Genomic DNA, 22,638 nt, shown 5'->3' with positions numbered 1-22,638 from the left:
TTTCTTTACTTTATTATATAATTTTTCACTTGATATTCAAAGCATCTACATTGTACTCCAAGGGATAACTTAATCCACCAGTCATTCAGTTTCGGAATTTCACATAATACATCTATTAATATATTAAAGTACACAACTTTCATTAGATCCTAAAATACACAATACTACAAAGCTAAGCATCAAACTTCCAAAACAAAGGCTATACTTTTAAAGCTAAAACTAGTTCCTCCCAAAACTCGACTAAGGCTCCCTCTGCTCCAGAATAAAACCTGTTGATTGAAAAAGTAGAAGGGGTGAGCTAAATAGCTCAATAAGGGTAAGTTACATGAGAATTTAATAAGAATGCATGTAAACCAAAGCATTTCATTTTATGGATATTCAGATAGGAGAACATCTTTTAATTTCATGCATATTATTTTATATACTTTAGATTTTGTAAGCATAACAAACATATCTTTGTCTAAAACATGATTGTATGCAATATCTCTATTCAAAACCTCTTAGTGCATAATAATTTTTTTAAAATAATCTCATGACTTACCAAATGCTCATATCACTTATCCCTTACCTGAAAGCAAAGGAATCAAGAGCCTAAGGTCGAAGGAGCTCAGACTTGGGCGCTGGTAATACCTATACCAAATATCAAAGCTTATTACTATTAATTCTACCTTAGCATAAACTTATACATACATCTCTAAAACCTAGCTCTCAAAATAAAGGAAATCCTAATCCTACCCCAAAGAGGTTCCCCAAACACAAGATACATATATCAAAAAACATGATTCACATAACCAAAGAAAAATCATTATATTCACGTTCATATTCAATCATATAACGAAGGAAACACATTCAATTCAATTGCAAGGGTTTAATAATTCATTAGGTTTTTACAGCTTGTCTACCAAATGCAAAGTAAATGATGACATTTTCTAAATAACCAAATGGCAGAGAATTAACAAGCCATTCTTTGATTTTCTTACTTGCATTAATATTCTTAATTAAGTAACCAAAATACCCCTGGGCAGCCATAAGGCAGCATAGAACTCAGTCATTGCAATTACAATTTCGTGCAGTCATTTAGGGTTAAACTTTAAACTTAAAACAAGGACTTAGCTTCAATCAGCACATGAAAATTAATATTCACACTCTTCAAAGCTGAATCTTATAAGTTCAAGGAATTATGTATAAAAATAAGTAAATCAGATTTCCAAAGATTGAATAAGTACATAATCCTCATTAATTAACACTATAGTTTGTCGGGATATTACAGCAACCCACACACAAACAATAAACAACATAGCAGAATAAAAAATCAAACTTACCTCTCCTGCCATAGAGGACAAATATAACTAGCCCCCTTTTCTTTTTTCTTCTTAAAAAAACAAAAAAACAAAAAAAAAAACAAACAAACAAACAATAGTATAACTTGTTTATTTGCAAGAACAAAAACACAAAGTAAAACTTAACTTTGGTCTTCCAAAGTGACATAGGATATACCAAATTATGCACTAAAGGTGGCCTATAGCAAATTTATTTTAGAACCTACTATCATCAAAATGAACCCAAAAATTGGTTGAACAATATGAAACTTTAGTGCATGTTAACTCTCTACCTCTATAAATACTAGTGTCGTCTAATGAAAATTCTATACAACAAAAAGAGAAAAAAGAAAAAGAAAAAAAAGAATGAGAGGATGATGAAAAACACATCATCTAAACTAGGACAATTAATCAAGAAACACAAGTAATTAATCGTTAAGAGATCAAAAAAGTTGGACTTACCAGCGAAATATGTGTGTAACCTGCATGTTAACTCTCTAACTCTATAAATACTAGTGTCGTCTAATGAAAATTGTATACAACAAAAAGAGAAAAAAGAAAAAGAAAAAAAAGAATGAGAGGATGATGAAAAACACATCAACTAAACTAGGACAATTAATCAAGAAACACAAGTAATTAATCGTTAAGAGATCAAAAAAGTTGGACTTACCAGCGAAATATGCGTGTAACCCAATCGACCTAGTTTCCATAAGAAATTCAATACTTTCAAAACATAATTAGTCTCAACCTCTTATTTTACATTGTAACTTGAATCTTCTAACATGGCATCAAAATTTTTTTAATTTTCAACGAAAAGAAACCTTAAAGAATGAAATGTTGCTCCATATGACATGAGAAGATGCATAGCAAAGACATGAAGTAAAGAATATTTCAGTCTGATGGCTATAACTATGGTTACCTCTCTGCTTTGAGAAAAAATATTTTAACTTACAGCTGAGACCTATTGATTTCTATGCAAGTATTCTTCATGCATAATCATCAATTGTTCTGCCACTTGCCTAATTATCAAGAATTCAATAGCATATATGGACAACAAGTCCAAGCCAAAAAAACCTATTTGTATCAAATAAGATTCAAAAGATTAAACTAGGTTCTTAATAAACAATCATTACCCAAAGAAATTCATTTCATTGACCAACATAAAAGCACGTCGCACCAAATATAGCCTGAAGCATAATTTTACATTGAAGCATGACTTCTCCAACTGAACTATATATATTCCCTTGAAGGGAACAGCCCTGGCCTAGCAATATATATATATATATATATATTCCCATTTAGAAGTCAAACCCAATTTAAGATGAAATTTACTCTTCTAAAAAATAAGGACTAAAATTATAGTTGTACTTGGAAAAAACAAACTGAGGCTCTAACATACTGTATACAGCCAAATCAGCTACAATAATGGTGACTAGATTTAAGGCGATGTGAAGAGAGGGGGGGAGAAGCATTATACTGAAAAGATAACAATACTAACAAATATGTACTCCTAATAGACCATTAGAAAACCATCCTATTAGCCATAATTATATTTCCTCTGTAATGGAGAGGTAATTAATGTTATTGCCAAGCACAAAATTGAGCTTGCAAAGTTTAATTGCTACATGATCAACATATTTGACTCTATGCCTAAAAAATCCAAATATAATAAACATGACTAGCCATCTGAAAAAACAAACAAGAAGAGAGCAAATCGGTTCAAACCTATAAAGTGTAGATAATACATGAACTCTCAATGTCTATCATCTTCGATTTTTGTGTTGCTTCCGAAAAAACAAACAAAGAATTTGGGGAAACAAAACAAACATGGCAATTAAGAGATTTTGCATATTTTATGGGATTAGGGTTTTGATCCTAACCTTCCAGTTCCACTATATCAAAGTGATTTTGATCTTTTTGAGAAACCTTCACCGGTGAGTAAAGCCACGAGATAGAGATGGAGATCACCCAAGTGAGAAGAGAAGCGGCTTGAGAGAGGAGAACGCGAGAGAGTCCAGGGCTCAGATGAAAAAGTATGTGACTGTGTTTTTTTTGGCTTTTATACTAAACCCGCTTGAACAGTAGCAGGTTTTTCATTAAAATGAAATAACGGTTAGGATTAGAGCAAGTAAAATCTATGGTTCTGATTTTAGCAGGTACCGTACCCACCAAAAAAATATATGGGTACCGTAGAATGACCCGCCTATGATATGCCGCGGCTTTCCCAATTTGGACATGAAGATCAAATTTGTATAGAAGACACCTCTTATCCTATTCTATCATTCACGGCTAGAAATTTCATCCCATCTTATCTTACCCTTTCAAAAAATTATTTTATCAATTATACAATACTATTTTACAATACACCTATCATTTCAACTTTTATTTTACCGTTATACATATTAAAATAATATAAAATAAAATAAAAAATATATAAAAATATTTCTCACTTTTTGATCTCTATTTCTCTTAACTCTCTCTATTTCTCTCTGATCTCAGTCACACCACCCACCTCCACTGAGCAAAATCCAGCCAAAATCAAAATCAAAATCCAAAATCCAAACTAGTCACAAACCCACATAACTCGCCGCCGCTGCAAGGTGATAGTGCAACACAATCTTCGGTACCGTTGATGGCTTCTCAGCTATGGCTTCTCCGGTATCGTTGATGGCTTCTCAAATTTAGGTGTTTTGAGCACCACTGTAGATTTTGCTCACTTGAGCTATTTTCTCTCTCTCTCTCTCTGTAAAACTGAAGCTTTCTCTCTCTGAAACTCTCAATTTCTCAAATGGGTTTTGGTTTTGGTGCAATGGGTGTTTGTTAAATCGGACTGACTATGTGAGTGGAGAGTTCACCAAACCAAAAAGCTCTGCTACCAGAAAATTTGAGAATGTACTTTGTTTTTGTTTTGTGCTATGAGTGCTTGTATGTTGCGCTTGAAATGTTGTAGAAAGAGAGAGATGAAGAAAGAGGGAGACCATCTCAGACCGTGAAAGAGAAGACAGAGGGGAGAGAGAGAGAGAGAGAGAGAGAGAGGGAATAAAAGTTTTTAAAAAACTGATACAATAATGCTATAGTGTCATCTTACATTTAGAATTGTACTATAGCAACATTGTAAATTTTTTTATAATTCTTCCCGTTTGACCTTCCAGTTGCTGAGTACATTTTGAGCCTAAATGTCGAGAAATTATTGGTTCCTCCGGGAGGACCACATCCTGCCAACCAATAGGAAAGAAACACGTGGTCTTTTTGGGTGATACAGCTCCACATCAGCTCCAAACCAATGGCTTAAATTTCATCTGTTTATTCAATCCAATGGCTCTTAAATTTGACACATCATCAAATTATAAAAAGAAAATTTCACCCCCTAAAATATTTCAAACCCTGCGTCTGCTTGTATCTCCTCTGGAACAAAAATCAAAATTCTCTCGCTCTCGCTCTCACAGATTGAAGCTTTCTCTCTTCACAGCACAACCACTGGCCCGGATCTCCGGTTCCGACGATGCTGGCCTTTTTCTCATCGGAAAATCCCTAAAATTCCTGCTGGTACAGTCACCAAATTTCAAAATTTTTCTCCCTTCCACCAAACCTTGCTGTACATGGGACACCAGCGTCGATTCTCCATGACCATGGCTATAACTGGAAGCCTCCAAGGGTCACACGACCACCACCGGCGGTGCTTGCTGGCCTGACCTTCTCCTCTCTTTAGGTCTCTGTTTTTTCGCTCTCTCAAGTCCAGCCGTGTCCAAGCTTCTGCTTGCACCGCAACACCACCATTTCTGGTGATGCTTCTCACCATATATACCACCATTGGTTTAAATATAACAACAATTCATTTTCATCATTTGGGTTTGGCAGTAACTCAATGTTCTATATTATTTTAATGTTGATTTTAGAAAAACACAAAAGATGTTTGTGAAAATGTTTGATAGAAACTTTGAAGTAATGTTAAGCTCACTGATGATAAAAATAATTGGGGTTTTTGTCAATTTCTGTTGTTTTGGCATGTGGGTTTTTTTTCCTCTTGTTTGCTCACTGATTTGGGGTTAAAAGGATGAGATTTACTCTTCTAATAATGTGACTTCCTTTGTGCATACTTGCTGGATATGTGCATACTTGTTTATTTTCTTTTATAGAGTTCTATTATCTTTTATTGGTCTTTTTCTGTCTGAATTCCCCTTTAATTAGCTAGTATTTTTTTTTTTTTTTTTGGTAATGGTCACTTGCACAAATATTTTGTCTTTACCATTCTTGTATTTGGGTTTCCTTTAGTTGCAGAGAAAATTTATTGATGACTAGCACCTTATGCATGGTCAAATGTTAGACACTCTTTTACCTCTCAAGGATTCAATTGCTCATAAAAATTATTCAATGTTCGCGTGTTTAAGATTTTGTCTATTTTTTCTGTATTGTGAAAAAGTGAGAGCAACAAGAACATTTCACTAATACCTCTGTCTTGTTATTGTTTCCTTTGTTTTCTCAATAATTTTTTCTGTTATTGATGTTTCATCTTTATATTGTACAAGGGGAAAGGAATTAGAGAAAAAAATCAATGCTTTGGATTTTAGACTTTTCATGACTGCATAGCCTAGGAAATGAAATAAAAACTTCTTTCAGTTAGCTTATTGCTACATATATGGCCATTTTTTCTCTTGAACATGGAGTATAGGTAGGTCAAAGAGTTTCTAGATAATTTTTGCAAAATGCACCCACAACAAATCTCTTTTAAGAACTGGAAATATTAATTCTAGCAGAACCCATGGAGGGCTGGGGGAAGTTGTAATTCCAAGATATGTTAAATATATGTAAAAGTTAAAAATAAATAAATAATGCTTTTAGATTGGAACACTGAGTGCCAAAGAGGTTATATAGGCTTCTTTAAATTTAAAAGGTTTACTTTGCTTAAGTTTATGCATGTGATGTGTGGCTTAGTTATAAACTTATAATTTCATTTGTAATGTACAGTCAAGAAGCTGGAGGCACACCAACTATAACTTAATGAGTTGGTCATGCCATTTAAGTTTGTAGAAGAACTTGATCTTGAAGCTTACAAGACCTTCTTCTTATTTTTTTCTTTTGTGTGAATTATGTATCATGAATATATGATGATGGGAAGATTTGTTTCTTGTTAACAAAGTGTATATTTCAACAAAACTATTGTTATATGGCCTTGTGGTCGAAGTGTACATTCGAATAAAATTTTGTTCATTTTTAGAACAACTTCATTTCTTGTCTACTCTCTTGAATTAAATTTTGATTGTAAAATTGGCCAAGCATCCTTTGAAGACTCCTGATATGTATTCAAGAGTCATGTAAACACTTTGATATAATTTGTGTTTTTGAGTCATCATCAATTTTAGTACTTGCTCGGTTGCTCCAAGCAAATTCATGCACAAAAAACAATTCCATTTAGTCTAGATAAAAATTCGAAAATGCATTAAACAAAGCATATAACATAAACAAAATTGTATACATCACATATATTCGTCAACACAAAATCAGCTTAGCCGCACAAAATCAACTACAACATTAAGATGCAATAAATTGCTCAGCTATTCAATTCCGTAGCAACAACAGAAGGCAAAAACACAACACCAACTGGCCAGAACAAGTCCATTTCATACTCTCTTTTTTCCCCTTTACTCAAGATATATGGTGATAAATACAAGATGTCCTCATTAATTGTTGACAAAGCTGTATATGGGTGATAAATACAAGATGGCCAGCAAAGGCTAAATTTTTTTCTTGTTAACAAGAATCAAACCACAGCACTTCTCTAATTTTATTAACTGCAGTCTGCAACCCCAAGAGAGAAAGTCTCTTATACAAATTAAATTTGCCATAACACTCCACTTATTCAAGAGTTGATATGTCAAAGTTGGTTTCCAAATTGTTTTGAGGAGTCTTCTTTTGCATGCACACCTCACCAAGCAAAAAACAATTGTCGGCTAGATCCTATAGAGATACATGTAGCTTTAAACCAATGGACGTTCATGCTTCCAAATCATCCAGATCAGCATTCACAACAACTGCCCTCACAAGTATGGAATGAGATCCAATGAACGGTATCTACAGGAAAAAAAAAAGTTTGTGAGAAAAAATTAAGATATTCAGGCCAACAGTTTAAATAAACTAACAAGTAATAACACCCATAGTGACTCCAAGGAATTCTAACAAAACACTAGCATTCTAACAAATTTGTCAAAACACTAGCATTCTAACAAATTTGTCAAAGGGTTCACACATAAAAGTCATCAATCAATCTACTACTGATTGTGTGAAAAAAGAAAAAAAAAAAATCCATAGTCCCTATTGTAGGAATGTGAGAATACCACATGAGAGAACAATTATTACCAAGAAAAAATTACCGTGAAACAAATCATATTTTTGTTATCATTTCTAGTAAATTTTGGCTATTCCAATGCTATTAGTTTACTACCAACCAAGAGTACTAATAGTTTTCAATGTCTGCTCCCATCTAAAAGCATGAAGGACTAAAGTAAAGACTCACCTTAGATATTTGCTAAAAAAGCTTAGGGCAACCAGCAGACCACTTAATGTAGTTAACAAATAAATGGTTTTTCATTTTTGTGCTATTTTGAATACAAAATCATAGCTTTTATGAGAATAATTTGTCTACTGTCTGCCTAAGATAAGTTCTAAATGATAACACACTAACTTGAAAATCCAATTTCCATACACATAATATCACAGTTTTAGCATCACATTAACATAAAAATCCACACAAAAAGAAGGCAAAATACAAAGAGATAAACTAAAAACTCTATGAAGCATTTCAACAAACACCTTCAGTGCCCACCCAAAAACCAGTTAAACCAGAAATCCAAATGCTTGTCTAAATTAGCTCATATAAAGAAGTTCTTGCACACTACAGGCTAAAAACATTAGGAACCTAGAAGCATAGGATTCGACCAATTATTTTTATCATTAGTGAGCTTAACATTACTTCAAAGTATCTATAAAAAAATTTCACAAACATCTTTTGTGTATTCCTAAAATCAACATTAAAATAATATAGAACATTGAGTTACTACCAAACCCAAATGATGAAAATGAATTATTGTTATATTTAAACCAATGGTGGTATATATGGTGAGAAGCATCACCAGAAATGGTGGTGTCGCGGTGCAAGCAGAAGCTTGGCCACGGTTGGACTTGAGAGAGCGAAAAAACAGAGACCTAAAGAGAGGAGAAGGTCAGGCCAGCAAGCACTGCCAGTGGTGGTCGTGTGAGCCTTGGAGGCTTCCAGTTGTAGCCATGGTCATGGAGAATCGACGCTGGTGTCCCATGTACAGCAAGGTTTGGTGGAAGAGAGAAAATTTTTGAAATTTGGTGACTGTACCAGCAGGGATTTTCCGATGAGAAAAAGGCCAGCATCCTTGGAACCAGAGATCCGGGCCAGTGGCTGTGCCGTGAAGAGAGAAAGCTACAATCTGTGAGGGCGAGAGAGAGAGAATTTTGATTTTTGTTCCAGAGGAGGAGATACAAGCAGACGCAGGGTTTGAAATATTTTAGGGGGTGAAATTTTCTTTTTATAATTTGATGATGTGTCAAATTTAAGAGCCATTGGATTGAATAAACGGATGACATTTAAACCGTTGGTTTGGAGCTGATGTGGAGCTGAATCACCCAAAGAGGACACGTGTTTTTTTCCTATTGGTTGGCAGGACCACATCAGTGGTCCTCCCGGAGGAACCAATAATTTTTTTGTGCCAAATGTACCTTATATTTGCCATTTGGCCTTCTAACTGCGGACGCTCTTATGTATTGTAGATCATGTCAATTGTGAAAAGCTCGATACAAGCTCTCCATGGGCCTTTTATCATGTATTATTAATCTTGTTTGGGAGTTAATAAGGGAATGTAATGGGTGAATCATAAAGGAATAAAATAGAATAATTTAACCCATCAAAAAAAAAAAAAAATAGAATAATTTAAGTAGTGGAAAGGAAAAGAAAATAAAGAACCGGAAAAAAATCAAATAATAAAAACATTGTACCCTTTAAAAAAAGGGGGCTAAATATATAAAGTTTTTTAGGGAGTTTTAGTTAAAATTTCATTAAATTTAATTCCAAATTCTCCAATTCCTAACAATTTTGAAGGAAATAAAAATTTGAGATTTTAAGAAAAAATTGAGGAATGAGTATTTCATCCTATTACTATCTACTCCATTCCCTCACTTAAACTCCTAAACAAGGGAATGGTATTTTCATTCATTCCGTTAAAACTCCTGAATAAAGAAATAAAAAGAATATTCCAAAATAATTATTTTCACCCCATTTCTTTCAAATTTTTTTCATAATTAAAAAAAAAATCATAGTACATTAAATTTTCCCATACTATCACATTAATACAAGAGTATATAATTTATGAATGTATGAATCTATTTTGCTACTCCCTTCATCCTAATTTGTTTGTCATGTTTGAAAAGTCAAATTTTTTAAGAGAACATCATTTATTGTCTTGTGTACTTTATGAAAATGTATAAATTTACAAAACTACCTTTAAATAAATTTATTAGTTTTTTTTTTAAAAAGAGTTATTCTTAATGAGCCAACCAAAAAGGTACCCCAATTAGATTGATTTTTTAAATAATTGTTATTTTTCTTTTCAAATGGTTTTGAAAATAAAGTAGGGATATAATAGGAACATTAGTAGATTAATAACTTTTACTTTTAGAAACATGACAATATTTTAGGACATTCCAAAATGGAATAGAGGACAATATTTGGCTAACTCTCTTTATTATAAAGAGAAAGTTCGGCTATTTAACTTCATTTAATATCTTTTTATTGGATGTGAATTTTGACAAAATTCATCAATAGATTACATTTTCTTCCTGTATCCTCTAAGCTTGTAAAATTTAAAAAAAAAAAATTCAAAGATAATAGTTATGTTATTAATCAAATATTTAAATTTTAAAATTTTATAGTCTAAAAGTATACATAAAAAATAAGTTTAATGGATCAAATAGTAAATAACATTTGATTGCCACAAAATTGACATTTGTGTGCCACAAAATTGACATTTGTGTTAAAAAAAATAAGAACATATAATAGTCATGTTAAATTTTTTAATAAGAGTTGCAACCATTGACTACAACAAAATTTGTTGACAAACTTTGTCTAATTATAATAAGACTAAAATAAAAGGTAAGAAACCAATTTGAGTAAAGATGCAGTGTACGGACGACCTCCATTCTAACCGCATTGATTTTTCAAGTCCATGGATTTAGCAATTTCTTCATAAACTCCTTTGATTTTTGTTTGTTAGATCTTTTTTTTGGATAAATTCTGAATTTGGTCCCAAACTTTTACACTATATATCAATTCGGTCCCTAACATTTTAATTATTTCAATTTGGTCCAACAAAAAAGGTTATTCATATTGAGAAATACACTTAAAACAAGAGTTAGACTACAAAAAGAAACAAGAAAAAAAAAGGATTTAATATAAGGTTTGCAGAGGAGCGATCTCTTCTTGAAAAGTTGAAATGAATATACCTACATGTGTCCAGAAGGAAACAAGAACTTGGAGAAATAAAAGAGAAGAGTGTGCGTGTGAAAAGTGGAAATTACAAATTTGAGATATAGATGCAATGACTGAGCAAAGACTTTACAAGTTCTACGAAGTGCACCCCAAACCACTCCTTCGCTCTCCAAACTCACGATCGACAGAGAGAGGAAATAGATGGGTTGCAAAAATCAATCTCAAAATTGCTTCTACTTTCTTTTATTGTGATGGGTTACTTGTTTTCTGTTTAGTTACCTAACAAATAGTTGATGAGTGGGGCTAAGAAAATAGTTTAAGCTCTTCTTTAGTTTAATGCGATCTCATGTGTGTAGATTTTAATTTGTTTTATTTTTTTAATTTGATGTGGCAATACAGATGTTTGTTGATGTGGCAAATTTTTTTTATTTTATTTAGACCATTTGCCACATCAATATTTTTTGTCCAATGAATAACGGTAATGACTAAATTAACACAATATTTAAAAGATAATAAATAAATTGACACAATTAAAAAATTAATAACCAATGTAAATAACATGACCAACTTTGTAATTTAGTTTTTTTTAGGGGGTAGTACTAGTAAACTACTACAAGCTGTCTTGGCGGTTTGTTTCACGTGCATGTAATAACTAATAAGTAATAATTGACAATATTTGTAATAACCACTAAAACCACGTCTTATTGGGCCCAAATTTCGGCCGTAACAGTCCATTCCCCATCTTGTGTGGCCTGCCTTCCCACCCCATTGTCCGAATAATTGACAATATTTGTAAATCTTATTCTTTATCCCCTGTTACACAAACCAAAATCAATTTGTTTTAAAACTAAAATCATTCAGTAGAGCAACAGTTTATAAAAATATTACTAGTATAACATAGTTGTAGTTATAGCATTATTCAAGCCAAAATCATTTGCTTAGAGCATCCACAGCCGAAAATTTCATCCTATCCTATTTTACTATCTCAAAAAGCTACTTTATCAATTATACAATACCATTTTACAATAAATCCAACATCCCAACTTTTATATCCCTATTCAATACATTAAAATAATATATATCCACATAAAAAAAATATATATATTTGCAATAATAATCTCTCTCTTTCCTCTCGTTTCTGTCTCTCTCTCTCTCTCTCTCACACCGCCGTAAACAAACCCAAAACCCCACACAACCACCATCAAAACCCCATAACCCCACCACTGCTGCACCCACTCAACCTCTCTCTTTTATATTTTTTTTCTCAAAAACTCATGCACAGAGAGAGAGAGAGAGAGAGATAAATATAGAAATGGAATCAACAATCTTTCATAGAAACCATGAAAACCCAACTTTTCTGCCATCCCCAAACAGCCACAGCTCAAACAGTAGCACCAGTAGCAGTGGCAATGGACTCCAACAACAACAACAACAACAACAGCAACAACAACAGCAACCCACACCACCTCCAACTCCACCATCATTTCCACGCCAAGCAACAAAACCCATCACCAGATCCGAATTGGCCAACCCTTACCTGACTACCTTTGTCCAAGCAGACACTTCCTCCTTCAAACAAGTAGTCCAAATGCTCACCGAGACTGCAACCCCCACGCAACCCACCCACGGCAAAGCCATGCAACCCACGGCAAATCCAAAAAAAATCCAAACAAGATGCTATTGTAGAGATGCCACGGCAACCCCAAGCCATGGTGTGGTGGCTATGGGGTTTTGAGTTTGAAGAGAGGAGAGCAGAATGAGAGAGAGAATGAAGATAGAGAAAAGAAAAGAAATAATGAGAGAGAGAGAGGAGAGAAAGTATGAGAGAGACAATTAAAAATTAATTTTTAAAAATACCATTATGCTACAGTAGCATCTTATTTATAAGATGCTACTGTAGCACAATTGTAAAAAATTTTACAATTTCGAATGTTTACAAGTCCGAATGTTGGTGAATTTTGGCCTTTAATGGTATATTATCTCAAGATATAGGATATGCAAGTTGGGCTGCGGATGCTCTTATAGTACTTTCTAGTTTCTCCCAAAAAAAGAAAAAAATTCAGCAATGAATATTTTATTCATAAATTGACCAAAAGACCCTAAATCTCTTCCAAATCTTTTGGAACCCTAATTTCTACTTTGTCAAAGCGTCAGCTAAAATTTCCTTCCATCCTCTTCACGCATTTAAAGTCAAACCCCATCACACCAACAACTACGAAAACCCTATGTGTCGTTAGGGATTAGCTGTATGGCAGTAAAGCTAGAACTAAAATCCCCAATTCCTTCAATCCAAAACCCTAACTTCCAAAACTCTCAAATCGAATCCGCCCCAAACCCACCACAAAATTCAATCTTTTCAAATACCCATTACACCTTCGATCCCAATTCCACTATCTCTTCCTCTCTAGACCCATCTTAATGGCCACAGACGCCACCGCCAAGTTCCAAAACCCGGACTTTATTCCGGTACCACAGCCCCCAGATTTCCACCCAGAGCTCATCGTTTCAACCCACGATGGCCTCCGCTATTGGCAGTTCATGATTGCTGGTTCAATCGCTGGTTCGGTTGAGCACATGGCCATGTTCCCGGTTGACACAGTTAAGACCCATATGCAGGCTCTCGGGTCGTGCCCGATTAAGTCGGTCGGTGTTCGACAAGCCCTTCAGTCGATTTTGAAGTCAGAAGGCATTGCTGGGCTCTATAGAGGCATTGGTGCAATGGGTCTTGGTGCAGGACCAGCCCACGCAGTGTATTTCTCGGTTTACGAGATATGTAAGAAGTATTTCTCCGGTGGGAACCCGAATAACTCGGCTGCACACGCCGTCTCCGGCGTGTGCGCCACTGTTGCCAGCGATGCCGTGTTTACGCCCATGGATATGGTGAAGCAGAGACTGCAATTGAGTAATAGTCCATATAAGGGGGTGTGGGATTGTGTGAAGAGGGTGTTGAGTGAGGAAGGTTTTGGAGCATTCTACGCATCATATAGGACAACGGTGTTGATGAATGCGCCGTTTACTGCAGTGCATTTTGCCACATACGAGGCTGCAAAGAAGGCTTTAATGGAGATTTCACCGGAGAATGCAAGTGATGAGCGGTTGATTGTTCATGCCACTGCTGGGGCTGCTGCTGGGGCCTTGGCTGCTCTAGTGACAACACCGCTTGATGTGGTCAAAACCCAATTGCAGTGTCAGGTTTGATAAATCTTTTTGTGTGTAACTTTGAATAGTTCTTGTTTGATTTTTAAGCTTTGTTCATATGGGACTTATCTTAGGCTGTGCTATTGTTGAAATCGGTATGTCAATTTTAGTAGAGATTGAATTAAGGTAGGAACCCAAGAATTAAACAGAAGCCACATGTATTTATGCTTACTCTACTGTATACTTTAATTCTAGAAACTAACTGTAATTTGGAAAAAAAGATATTGGTTGCAAATATTTACTTGTGCTACCAAATACAAGCTAGTCATTTTAATTGATACTTTTGACCTTTCCACTTGTTGACTCTACATTGATCTCCATTGAGAATACTTATAAAAAAAAATTGATCTCCATTGAGAATGGAGCAGCAATCATTGCCCTGAAGAATGGATGTATTTGAATTTCATGCATTGCAATTTTCCTTATTGAGGTTTACTGCTGCAAAACCAAATTGTCTAGACTTATTATCTACTTGATTTATGTTTGGTGAAGTTTAATTTCTCAAAATGGTGGCCACAATGGAGTGGAACCTCCATAATTAACTTTGTATTTATCACTGAGCATTAGTACCAGGAAAGCATGGACATGGCAAATTTGCCTGCCATGCCCATGTTGTATTTGTATGGGACACGGTGTACGCCTTGGACACAACTGCATGCGTGTCATTCCTTTTTTTTTTTTAATTATCGGACGCGGATGGGATGCCTCAGGCAAAAATTAAATAAATAAATAAATAACTAAAGGTAAGGAAGACGATTTCATACTGTCCCAAATACCGGGGTGTACTGGCTTGTTTCGGCTATTCTAGCAGATTTTAGAGCTTTTCGGCAGTGTTTGGATTTCAGGCCGGTACAAATTTAAATGGGTTTTCTTGACAAAACTTTATACTTACACCAACTAGTCACCGTTATTGAAGTATCAGTTTGCCAGACCATCAACAGCGTTGTCATCATCTTCATTTTAGCCACTCAGATTTCCTTTTTAGCCACTGTTTGTAGTTGCTCTTCTTCATCTGCTCCGCTTGTTTTGTTTTAAATTTGACATTGAAGTTGGGACGAGTACAGGCTGTATTTACATTCACCTCAGTTTCTCTTGGTTTCTCTTCCAAAGCCAAACAGCTTAAAAGCCTCCCATTTTATTTGCTTTTCCCAAAGACCGTCCTTCAAGTGACATGTAGTTTTTAATTTACTCTATTAACAAATTACACGGGTCATAAACTATTGCTCATATGTATACATTATATGAAAAATAAATGCTTAACAATGTATAGAAAATAAAAATAAAAATATATTTTATAATTAATTAATATATGTATCCACGCCGTAACTGTGTCCTATATTTTCAAAAATTTCCGTGTCACTGTACCGTATCTGTACCTGTACCTTGCTTGTATCTGTGCAGGTGTTCTTAGATTAGTACTCTCTCCTCCTATGTGAAGAAGCATGGAACCAAAAGCCTTAGGATAGTAAAGATGCACACTAGATAACTGTCACAAATTTATTGATTTGCATGTAACTGAGAATAACAGAACATAAAGACAGCCAAGAGATATCCATATCCATTTGTATTATTGTAATGGAAACCTTCTTAGTTAACTGAAAGCTGGTCAATTTAATTGATACCAGGGTCATGAGGCCATAATATTTGGTCCTGTATTCTTAATGGTGCTCATGAGGCATTCATAATATTTGGTCCTGCATTCCTGCTCAATTGTATACTGTATCATTCAACAATATATAATAGGGAAAAATGAATAATTGGAAAAAGTGGTTGAAGAAAAACTACATTGGCTGTACAGGGTGTTTGCGGATGTGACAGATTTCAAAGTGGCTCGATTAGAGATGTATTTCAAACAATAATTAAAAAGGACGGATACAGAGGGCTCATGCGGGGATGGATTCCAAGGATGCTTTTCCACGCTCCTGCTGCTGCTATCTGCTGGTCCACTTATGAAGCCTCCAAAACCTTTTTTCAAGAACTAAATGGGAGCAGTAATAGTGGCATTGTCACCTGAACTAGGGCATTCATTATTTTGATGTTGCAATTTGGATACCTCCATATAGTTGACAACTAGAAGTCTGCTTTACAAGAGTGATGAGCAAGCAAGACGAGGCATTTTTTCTAATTACCTGGCTGTGGTCTATATCTTAAGTTGTTGCAGTCAGAGTAATTGGTGAGTTGTAGAATCCATTTGCGTCATATACATTGTCAGTTTTAATAATCTTATTGATAAACTCTTTTAACTAGTTTCCTTGTCGATTAAGGCCCCCCCCCCCTTTAAATCATTACTGTGATTTTTTTTTTCATTTAAATTTTGGCTTCATAATTAGTAAGGTTTAGTGAGAGCAGAAAGTTAAGGGCGGTTGTATGTTATCAGCATTTCTTTTTAAAAGAAGTTATTGATTCGTGTAACGTGTTGTATAAGCTATCACTTGTCAGATTGTTACGATCTTTATGGTAAATTTCAGATATTTTGTTTTGCTGGTTTGTATGTTTACTAAAATTCCTTGATGTAATGACTATACTTCTGTCACAATTTTTTGGTTGCTTATGGGGCCTCTTTCTACTTGCCATGGGAACTGGTGGTCTTCCAAATTTAGTTTGTGGTGCCATGCAAAACCTATGCCTTTTTTTGCTAGATGTATGTGGTTATTCTTCCCTTTTAAACATCTCTTTCTGTTACTTTAATAGTTCAATGTGGAATTGTTAATATTTTTCACGAGTTTATTTTGCTGCAAAGTTGGCCCCTGTTAACTAAAAAATTAGAAATTCGTTAAACTCAAATTGTATGCCTGCATTTACTTTTCGCCTTGTCAAGGTATATCCCCCTTTGAGGGCTTAGAGTCAGATATTGGTTAGTGTATATGCTGTCTGCTCTTTTAGAGAAGTGGTACTTCCAACCAAAGAGGAATACTTACTAGAAACTGCTATTTTGCCCCTGAATATTCTTGGCCACCTAGGTATGTGTCTAGGCATTGGGTCGAGATTTGAGAAAACTTGCTGGATTGTGAATATGTTTTATTGGCAACTTTCAATGGTATGCACTTGAGTGATCTTTTTTTCCTTTTCTGGGAGAAGCTCTTTAGTTTGGAATTTGGATCGTCAATGTTTGCTTTAAAGGGTGAGCATTGGGTATGTTTGTCTGCAATAAAATTATTGAAAAAGAAAGCCGTGCCTAAATAAACGTGGCAAATTGGATCAGACCAGTCCATCCGAATATGCACGACAACAAGGTGTATTAAGGGGTGGCAACCTTTTTTTTACCCATACCCGGTTTGATTGTTTTGTCACTCCTCTATTTGAAACTTTAAATTTTTATATGGACCCTTTTTCATGGTATATTTCTATTCTAGTTATATCAGATTTTATAAATTTATATCGTAGATTACCTGTCAACTTAAACATGAAATTATCAAATATAAGTATTTTCAATGTCGAATCTATTACTAATATTGAAGTGCTTTTTTTATTTTTTATTTTTTAAATCTAGCATGTTATATTTTATTCATAAAGGTTTATTTATTTAGTTATTTTTATATGTGATTTAATTTTATTTCTTGTATAACAACAGGCATGTGTTTTTATTTTTCTTATTTTGTGGAATTATTGGACTAAGAGCCTTAGAATTAATTATCAGATTATAAACGAAATGATTTATGTATTATTAAACTTTTACCTTTAAATGTTTTCTACATTCCTTCCTTCTTCTTCTTTTTTTCTTTGTATTTTTTATATTTTATTTTTTTTATTGTTTGTTGAGAATCTACATTCCTTTATTTATCATTCCTTTATTTATATTACAAGAAATATGAAAAAAAAAAGTTTAAAATGTATGTACAAGTTTCTTTTTTTCTTTTCTTTTTGGTATCTGAAGGGAAAAAAAAAAGGTGATATTGCATTAACATGGGTCGTCATAAGCATGGTTTTAAAAACCAGTACGGACAAAGAATTGAAAATGAAATTGGTTACCGATTTTCTGGTCCAACCGGGTCAGACCGATAATTGAAGCGATGATGTCATAATTAATATAATTAAAATATTAAAATAATTTTAATTTTTCACAACTTATATTATGAAAATATATAAAATATAAAGATATTTTTTTAGCATGTTCCTTTTTTTTTTCTAGTTAGTAATTATTTGACAAAGTATAATTTGCTAAGTTTGTAATTTTATATTTATGAATAATAGTTTAATAATTTAACTTTAACTATTTATTTATTAAAAAAAAAAAAGCTAAAACCCAAATGCTGTGACTTAACAACCCAACCTCCCCACTTCCCAGTCACACACTTTTACATGGATCTACATTTTTTTCTTTTTTTTTTACCCCCAAAATCTAGCACCATACATTATCAGTAACTTACTATCATTATATCAATCAGTACTTTTACATGTTAAAGTCTTATCATATTCAAAGTTTTAACCTTTCAAAGTGCAAACTCTTTTCATTTTTCAGTTTTCTTTCCTCCTCATGGCACAAGACATGATGGTTCTCTCACAAACTTACTCTCTCTCAAGTCTTCAATCTTTCTCAAGACAAATTCTACTTCAACATCTAATTTCAGTCAAAGGCTAAAAGCATAGATTTCTCATTCATTTCATCCAACATAAGTATCTCTTTCATTTTATTTTCACCAACAGATCTAAGATTTTCCTCAATATCATTTTAGTGCAAATTTAAGAAGTTTGGTTCTAGTTTTTTTTCCCCTTCAGTTATAAGAACCTGTTTAACCGCACCGGTTCCCGGTTTTTCTGGTTGAACTTGCGGTTTCCAGTTTTTCTTACTTTTTTCTTCAATTTCTGGGTTTTGATGATAACTGGATTGAATCCAGTTCCAAATTGTACCAGTTGAACTGGCCGATCCGATCTTTAAAACCATGGTCATAAGTTTTGTTTTAGTCTAACTCATTTTTTATCCTAATCTTGTTTGAGCTGTATTCGGTTGGATCAAACCTATACCCACCCAACCGACCTGTTTGCTAGGTCTAGCCTAAAGAGTCTATTCTTTTATGATTTTTTTAATAAATAAAGAGGGTAGATGAGCCCCTTTTGAAGAAGGATCACAAGTCACAACGTATCTTTTCACAATTTATATTTATTACACATCTACCTGCCATATTTTAATTGAGAACATAAAAATGAACTTGCATAAACCTTCAAACAACTCAAGGCTAATGGCAAAAAATACATGGTCCTTTATCCTATAGAGGATCCTTCATATCTACTCCCAAGTCATCAAGAACAAGAACCAATTAAAATATTTGAGAGCTACCTCTCAAACGGGTTCTTTGTATCTAGACCATAATTCTTTGACCTACTCTAAGAGCCAAATTTTCACGAGCTTACAACCAGACCAACAACCACGGTGATATCATCAAGCTTTCCACCTGCCCAACAGAAAGACTCCAATAAGCCATGGCATCAAGGAAAAATGATTTTTTCTTTTTCTTTTTTAATTTTAATTTTAATGGTTGTAGAAAGTAGAAACTACAGTAATGTCGTGCCTGTAAGCTTCATGCCAAGAATTTTCCTCCAAAGAGGAACGTCAAAACCCTGCACAAGAGATATTATCAGCATAAACATATACTTGACTTTTTCATTGCAGAGATGCATTTATATAAGGTGGTCATATCTGAAAAATGACATTACCTTGGACCTGGCCTCTAATGAATAGGGGGAATCGAAGTTGGAATCCATGGAGTGATTGCTCGCCAGATTAGCTAATGCCTTTGCTAGCATCAAAAACGATTTCAGTTGTAGAGAGAATTATGCACCTAAGATTGAGTTGCTAATAAATCTTCCTAATCCTAGAGGTGATTTGTTTTAAGAGAAAAATATACCAGCTTCAACTACATCCCTGCATCTGGCTATTGTTGAAATGATTTCATGGTCAAAAACGTTATCAAACAGTCCATCCGAGCCCATTATTATTGTGTCTCCCTCCATCAACTCCACATTGCTTACCTAAATTTGGTGATGGGTTAGCTCATATTCATGATGATCATGCGACAATGAATTATTGAAATGCAATTCAAAGTTCAAAAGACCTTGGTTATTGAGTAGCAAAATAGATTGACTTCAGTCGTTAGGCTAACTAAATAGTAGGTGTAACACCCATTTATCATAAACAATTGGTTCGTCTATGCATATTATCTAAAATAGTCAACATTTTTGGTTTCATGTGAGGAAAGGAATTTATTCCCTATTTTATCTTCAATTATTTTCAATGGGAACTGTTAGAAGTTAAGCATGAGGCTGAGGGCGTCGTTATCCTGTGTTGTACACTGGTTGAATAATCATCAGGACCCATTTTGTCTTTCAAAATAGAAGAAATTTCTACAGGTGTAACTAGTATGAACAAAAACACAGTTGCATAGTTACTTAAATATGTAAATATTAGATATTTGTGTCCTTGTACCATTGCATCAAGGTATGTTTGGCCAACCGCCTCAGAGCTCAGCTGATACGGACAGTCAAAATAGTGTTCTTGTGGAGACGTGGATAAAATTATTTGACCTGTAAGTTGAGTGATTAAACAACCATGTCATTGAGGATAAAATGAATTGAAAAGAAAATTCAGAGATAGCTCAAGACTTGGTCTGAGCTAAAGCATTGGGTTTTACCTTCACGGATAACTCTTAGGCCACAATCCCCAACACTGGCAATCTTTAGAATCCCATTCCTCTCCAGCATGGCAACAATCCTAATTAAGCAAGTGGAAAAACCAAGTTCTTCAGTGTGAACTAGTGTGTGCACTCTCCTCTCGCCGTTGGCAACTATAGGGAGGATACCTTAAACAAATGGTTAACTTACACGGTAGCTGAACCTATGGATGAGGTAGCAGCATGTGCTTTCTTTAATAGAATCTGAGGATCATTGTTCACCTGCTCAATAGGAAACATGCTTTGGGCCTGTTAGCTAACAACAGAATAAGCAGAATGACACCTATTCAATTAGAAATAATAGCTTTAGGTTGGCAAATACTTTTAACTGATACAAGTCCTACTGAATGCCATTTGCAAGCCACAAACCATAGAATTTAGGCTTATAATCACCTTGGTCTTGTTAGGTGTAGGTGTAGCATTTCTAGAAAATTGGTTTGAAGCAAAAGACAAGTTGGAAATAACACAAAACATCACTGCTAACCTACTATTGAAGAACACTACCTCCTCATCCCCCACTAAATTTGAAGCATTAGCCATCAATTCCTTAGGGAATAATGAAGGATCCACATTCTGCTCAGCCCACCTGGAAAGCATAGAATAAGAAGTCAACAATCACAAATTCAAAATTCAAGAAATTTCTGGTGAATTAACACAGCAAAAACTGAAACATGTGTGGACTCCTTAATTCATCACAAGCCTAGACAGATTTGCCAACTCCTTATGAGTCATTTATTCATATGCATATGGTTTTTTTCAAATGAGAACAATGATATGCAACTTCTCCACCAGTCTACTGATTTATTTACTGTTCACAATTGGAAAATACAATTCAAACACTGAAAATTGAATTTAATCATCCAATAATAGAAAATCCTATCTCATACCCAGAGACACCATCAGCAACAGCAATAGCTCCCCCATTGTAGTTGCTCACAAAGAAAGCATCCTCCCCACCTCTCTCAACCTTCAAAAAGACCAAGACTTGATAATGTTAAAAGACACATGAAAAAAACATGTTTTCTCTCTCTTTTTTTTTTCCCACTAAACTTCCACCCTCTAAAACTGATAGAGTAATGCTACAAGCACAACAGTTTTCACAATAGTTGAGTTGGTATACTTTTATTGGTTCACATTGAGTCAAAACTAACATCATTTTATCATCACCATTAATAACTTGCCACCTTCACAGTTGTGAAATATTTTGTGGCTCTAGAGTTATTGAAACCGATAGAAAGGATGGAGCATAAAGGAGACAAAAGGTGGTTTGCAGTGTGCACTTACCTTGTTGGGGTGTGGAATAAGATGAGTTCCAACACAGAAAGACACCTCTGACCTACAACATAATTAAAATACATCATCAGGCCATTGACAATAACTGTTAGACGGCTTACAATACAGCATTATACTCATCTCCAAATAAATCAATAACCATATTTGGCTGAAACATTGATCATATTGAATGCATTCAAGACTTGTGACCGTTTAATCTTATTTTTCAGCTTTTTGAAAATTAGTTTATGTGAAAATACTCTGCAACGTGAAAAAAAAAGTGTGTTTTGAGTATTACTCGTAACTCATTCTAAGCTTATGCAGCCTTGTAGAGCAAGCAATCTTTACAGTACAAATTCAATTAATAGGCTGGGAATTGAGATATATGTATATAGAGAAATGAAGAGAGGCTCACCTAATAGGATTGAGTTGGGAGGGAGCACAAGAAGAAAGCAACCTTTTCCTCCTCAAAGATTCATCTATGCTTGATAAGGTAGAAGAACGTAGAGAATGAATGAGTGGGTGAGAAACAGAAAGACACTGAGAAATTGAAATCCTTATTAAAGAAATCGCCATTCCCAGCTCCCACTCCCACTCCCACCCTCTCAGCCTCAGCCACAGTACACACAACAGTGCCTACAACAACAAGGCTGGAATGTGTGGCACAAGTTTAGAC

At 34.4% G+C, this 22,638-nt stretch overlaps 2 protein-coding genes and 3 long non-coding RNA genes across 8 annotated transcripts; 2 read left to right on the top strand and 3 right to left on the bottom strand.

The window, feature by feature from the left end:
* On the bottom strand, positions 1 to 3,331 carry LOC115991393. The gene is made up of 3 exons (XR_004092188.1): positions 3,200 to 3,331; positions 569 to 630; positions 1 to 269 (listed from the first exon to the last, which is right to left on the bottom strand). It is a non-coding gene; the product is annotated as an uncharacterized LOC115991393 (long non-coding RNA).
* Positions 3,332 to 4,733: 1,402 nt separating this feature from the next.
* LOC115991329 lies at positions 4,734 to 6,540 on the top strand. The gene is made up of 2 exons (XR_004092185.1): positions 4,734 to 5,101; positions 6,285 to 6,540. It is a non-coding gene; the product is annotated as an uncharacterized LOC115991329 (long non-coding RNA).
* A 414-nt stretch (positions 6,541 to 6,954) lies between these two features.
* LOC115991282 lies at positions 6,955 to 8,789 on the bottom strand. The gene is made up of 2 exons (XR_004092183.1): positions 8,447 to 8,789; positions 6,955 to 7,388 (listed from the first exon to the last, which is right to left on the bottom strand). It is a non-coding gene; the product is annotated as an uncharacterized LOC115991282 (long non-coding RNA).
* A 4,077-nt stretch (positions 8,790 to 12,866) lies between these two features.
* Positions 12,867 to 16,508, top strand: LOC115985095 (mitoferrin-like). The gene is made up of 2 exons (XM_031108068.1): positions 12,867 to 14,019; positions 15,824 to 16,508. Exons 1-2 carry the CDS (start codon positions 13,246 to 13,248, stop codon positions 16,037 to 16,039), a joined length of 990 nt encoding a protein of 329 aa, XP_030963928.1. The 5' UTR covers positions 12,867 to 13,245; the 3' UTR covers positions 16,040 to 16,508.
* A 2,578-nt stretch (positions 16,509 to 19,086) lies between these two features.
* LOC115985080 (probable protein phosphatase 2C 26) lies at positions 19,087 to 22,611 on the bottom strand. Of its 4 annotated transcripts, none has more exons than XM_031108052.1 (11): positions 22,378 to 22,609; positions 21,975 to 22,026; positions 21,578 to 21,657; positions 21,175 to 21,276; positions 20,842 to 20,931; positions 20,652 to 20,731; positions 20,447 to 20,544; positions 19,869 to 19,992; positions 19,678 to 19,760; positions 19,533 to 19,581; positions 19,087 to 19,415 (listed from the first exon to the last, which is right to left on the bottom strand). In XM_031108052.1, the coding sequence occupies exons 1-11, from the start codon at positions 22,536 to 22,538 to the stop codon at positions 19,363 to 19,365; spliced, it is 972 nt and encodes a 323-aa protein (XP_030963912.1). In that variant the 5' UTR covers positions 22,539 to 22,609; the 3' UTR covers positions 19,087 to 19,362. The 4 variants fall into 4 exon arrangements, 2 of the variants coding, with proteins under 2 accessions (XP_030963912.1, XP_030963916.1); XM_031108056.1 differs by having other exon boundaries at positions 20,842 to 20,912; positions 21,195 to 21,276; positions 22,378 to 22,607; XR_004090565.1 differs by having other exon boundaries at positions 19,399 to 19,415; positions 19,678 to 19,755; positions 20,842 to 20,912; positions 21,195 to 21,276.
* Between the last annotated feature and the right edge of the window lie 27 nt (positions 22,612 to 22,638).

This window comes from Quercus lobata, chromosome 1 (assembly GCF_001633185.2).
Source record: "Quercus lobata isolate SW786 chromosome 1, ValleyOak3.0 Primary Assembly, whole genome shotgun sequence".
In the NCBI taxonomy this organism is placed as follows: Eukaryota; Viridiplantae; Streptophyta; class Magnoliopsida; order Fagales; family Fagaceae; genus Quercus; species Quercus lobata.
The sequence above is the reverse complement of the archived record's forward strand: the minus strand, read 5'-3'. Positions and strand labels throughout refer to the sequence as shown.

What these genes read in the sequence shown, in the direction of transcription:
- LOC115985095 (XM_031108068.1), top strand. Translation starts at nt 13,246, where the DNA reads ATGGCCACAGACGCCACCGCCAAGTTCCAAAACCCGGACTTTATTCCG. An exon ending in AAACCCAATTGCAGTGTCAG is followed by an intron (nt 14,020 to 15,823) that starts GTTTGATAAATC and finishes TTGGCTGTACAG; the next exon opens with GGTGTTTGCGGATGTGACAG.
- LOC115985080 (XM_031108052.1), bottom strand. Translation starts at nt 22,538, where the DNA reads ATGGCGATTTCTTTAATAAGGATTTCAATTTCTCAGTGTCTTTCTGTT. An exon ending in CCTAAGAGTTATCCGTGAAG is followed by an intron (nt 20,545 to 20,651) that starts GTAAAACCCAAT and finishes CTCAACTTACAG; the next exon opens with GTCAAATAATTTTATCCACG. An exon ending in AAACATACCTTGATGCAATG is followed by an intron (nt 19,993 to 20,446) that starts GTACAAGGACAC and finishes CACCAAATTTAG; the next exon opens with GTAAGCAATGTGGAGTTGAT.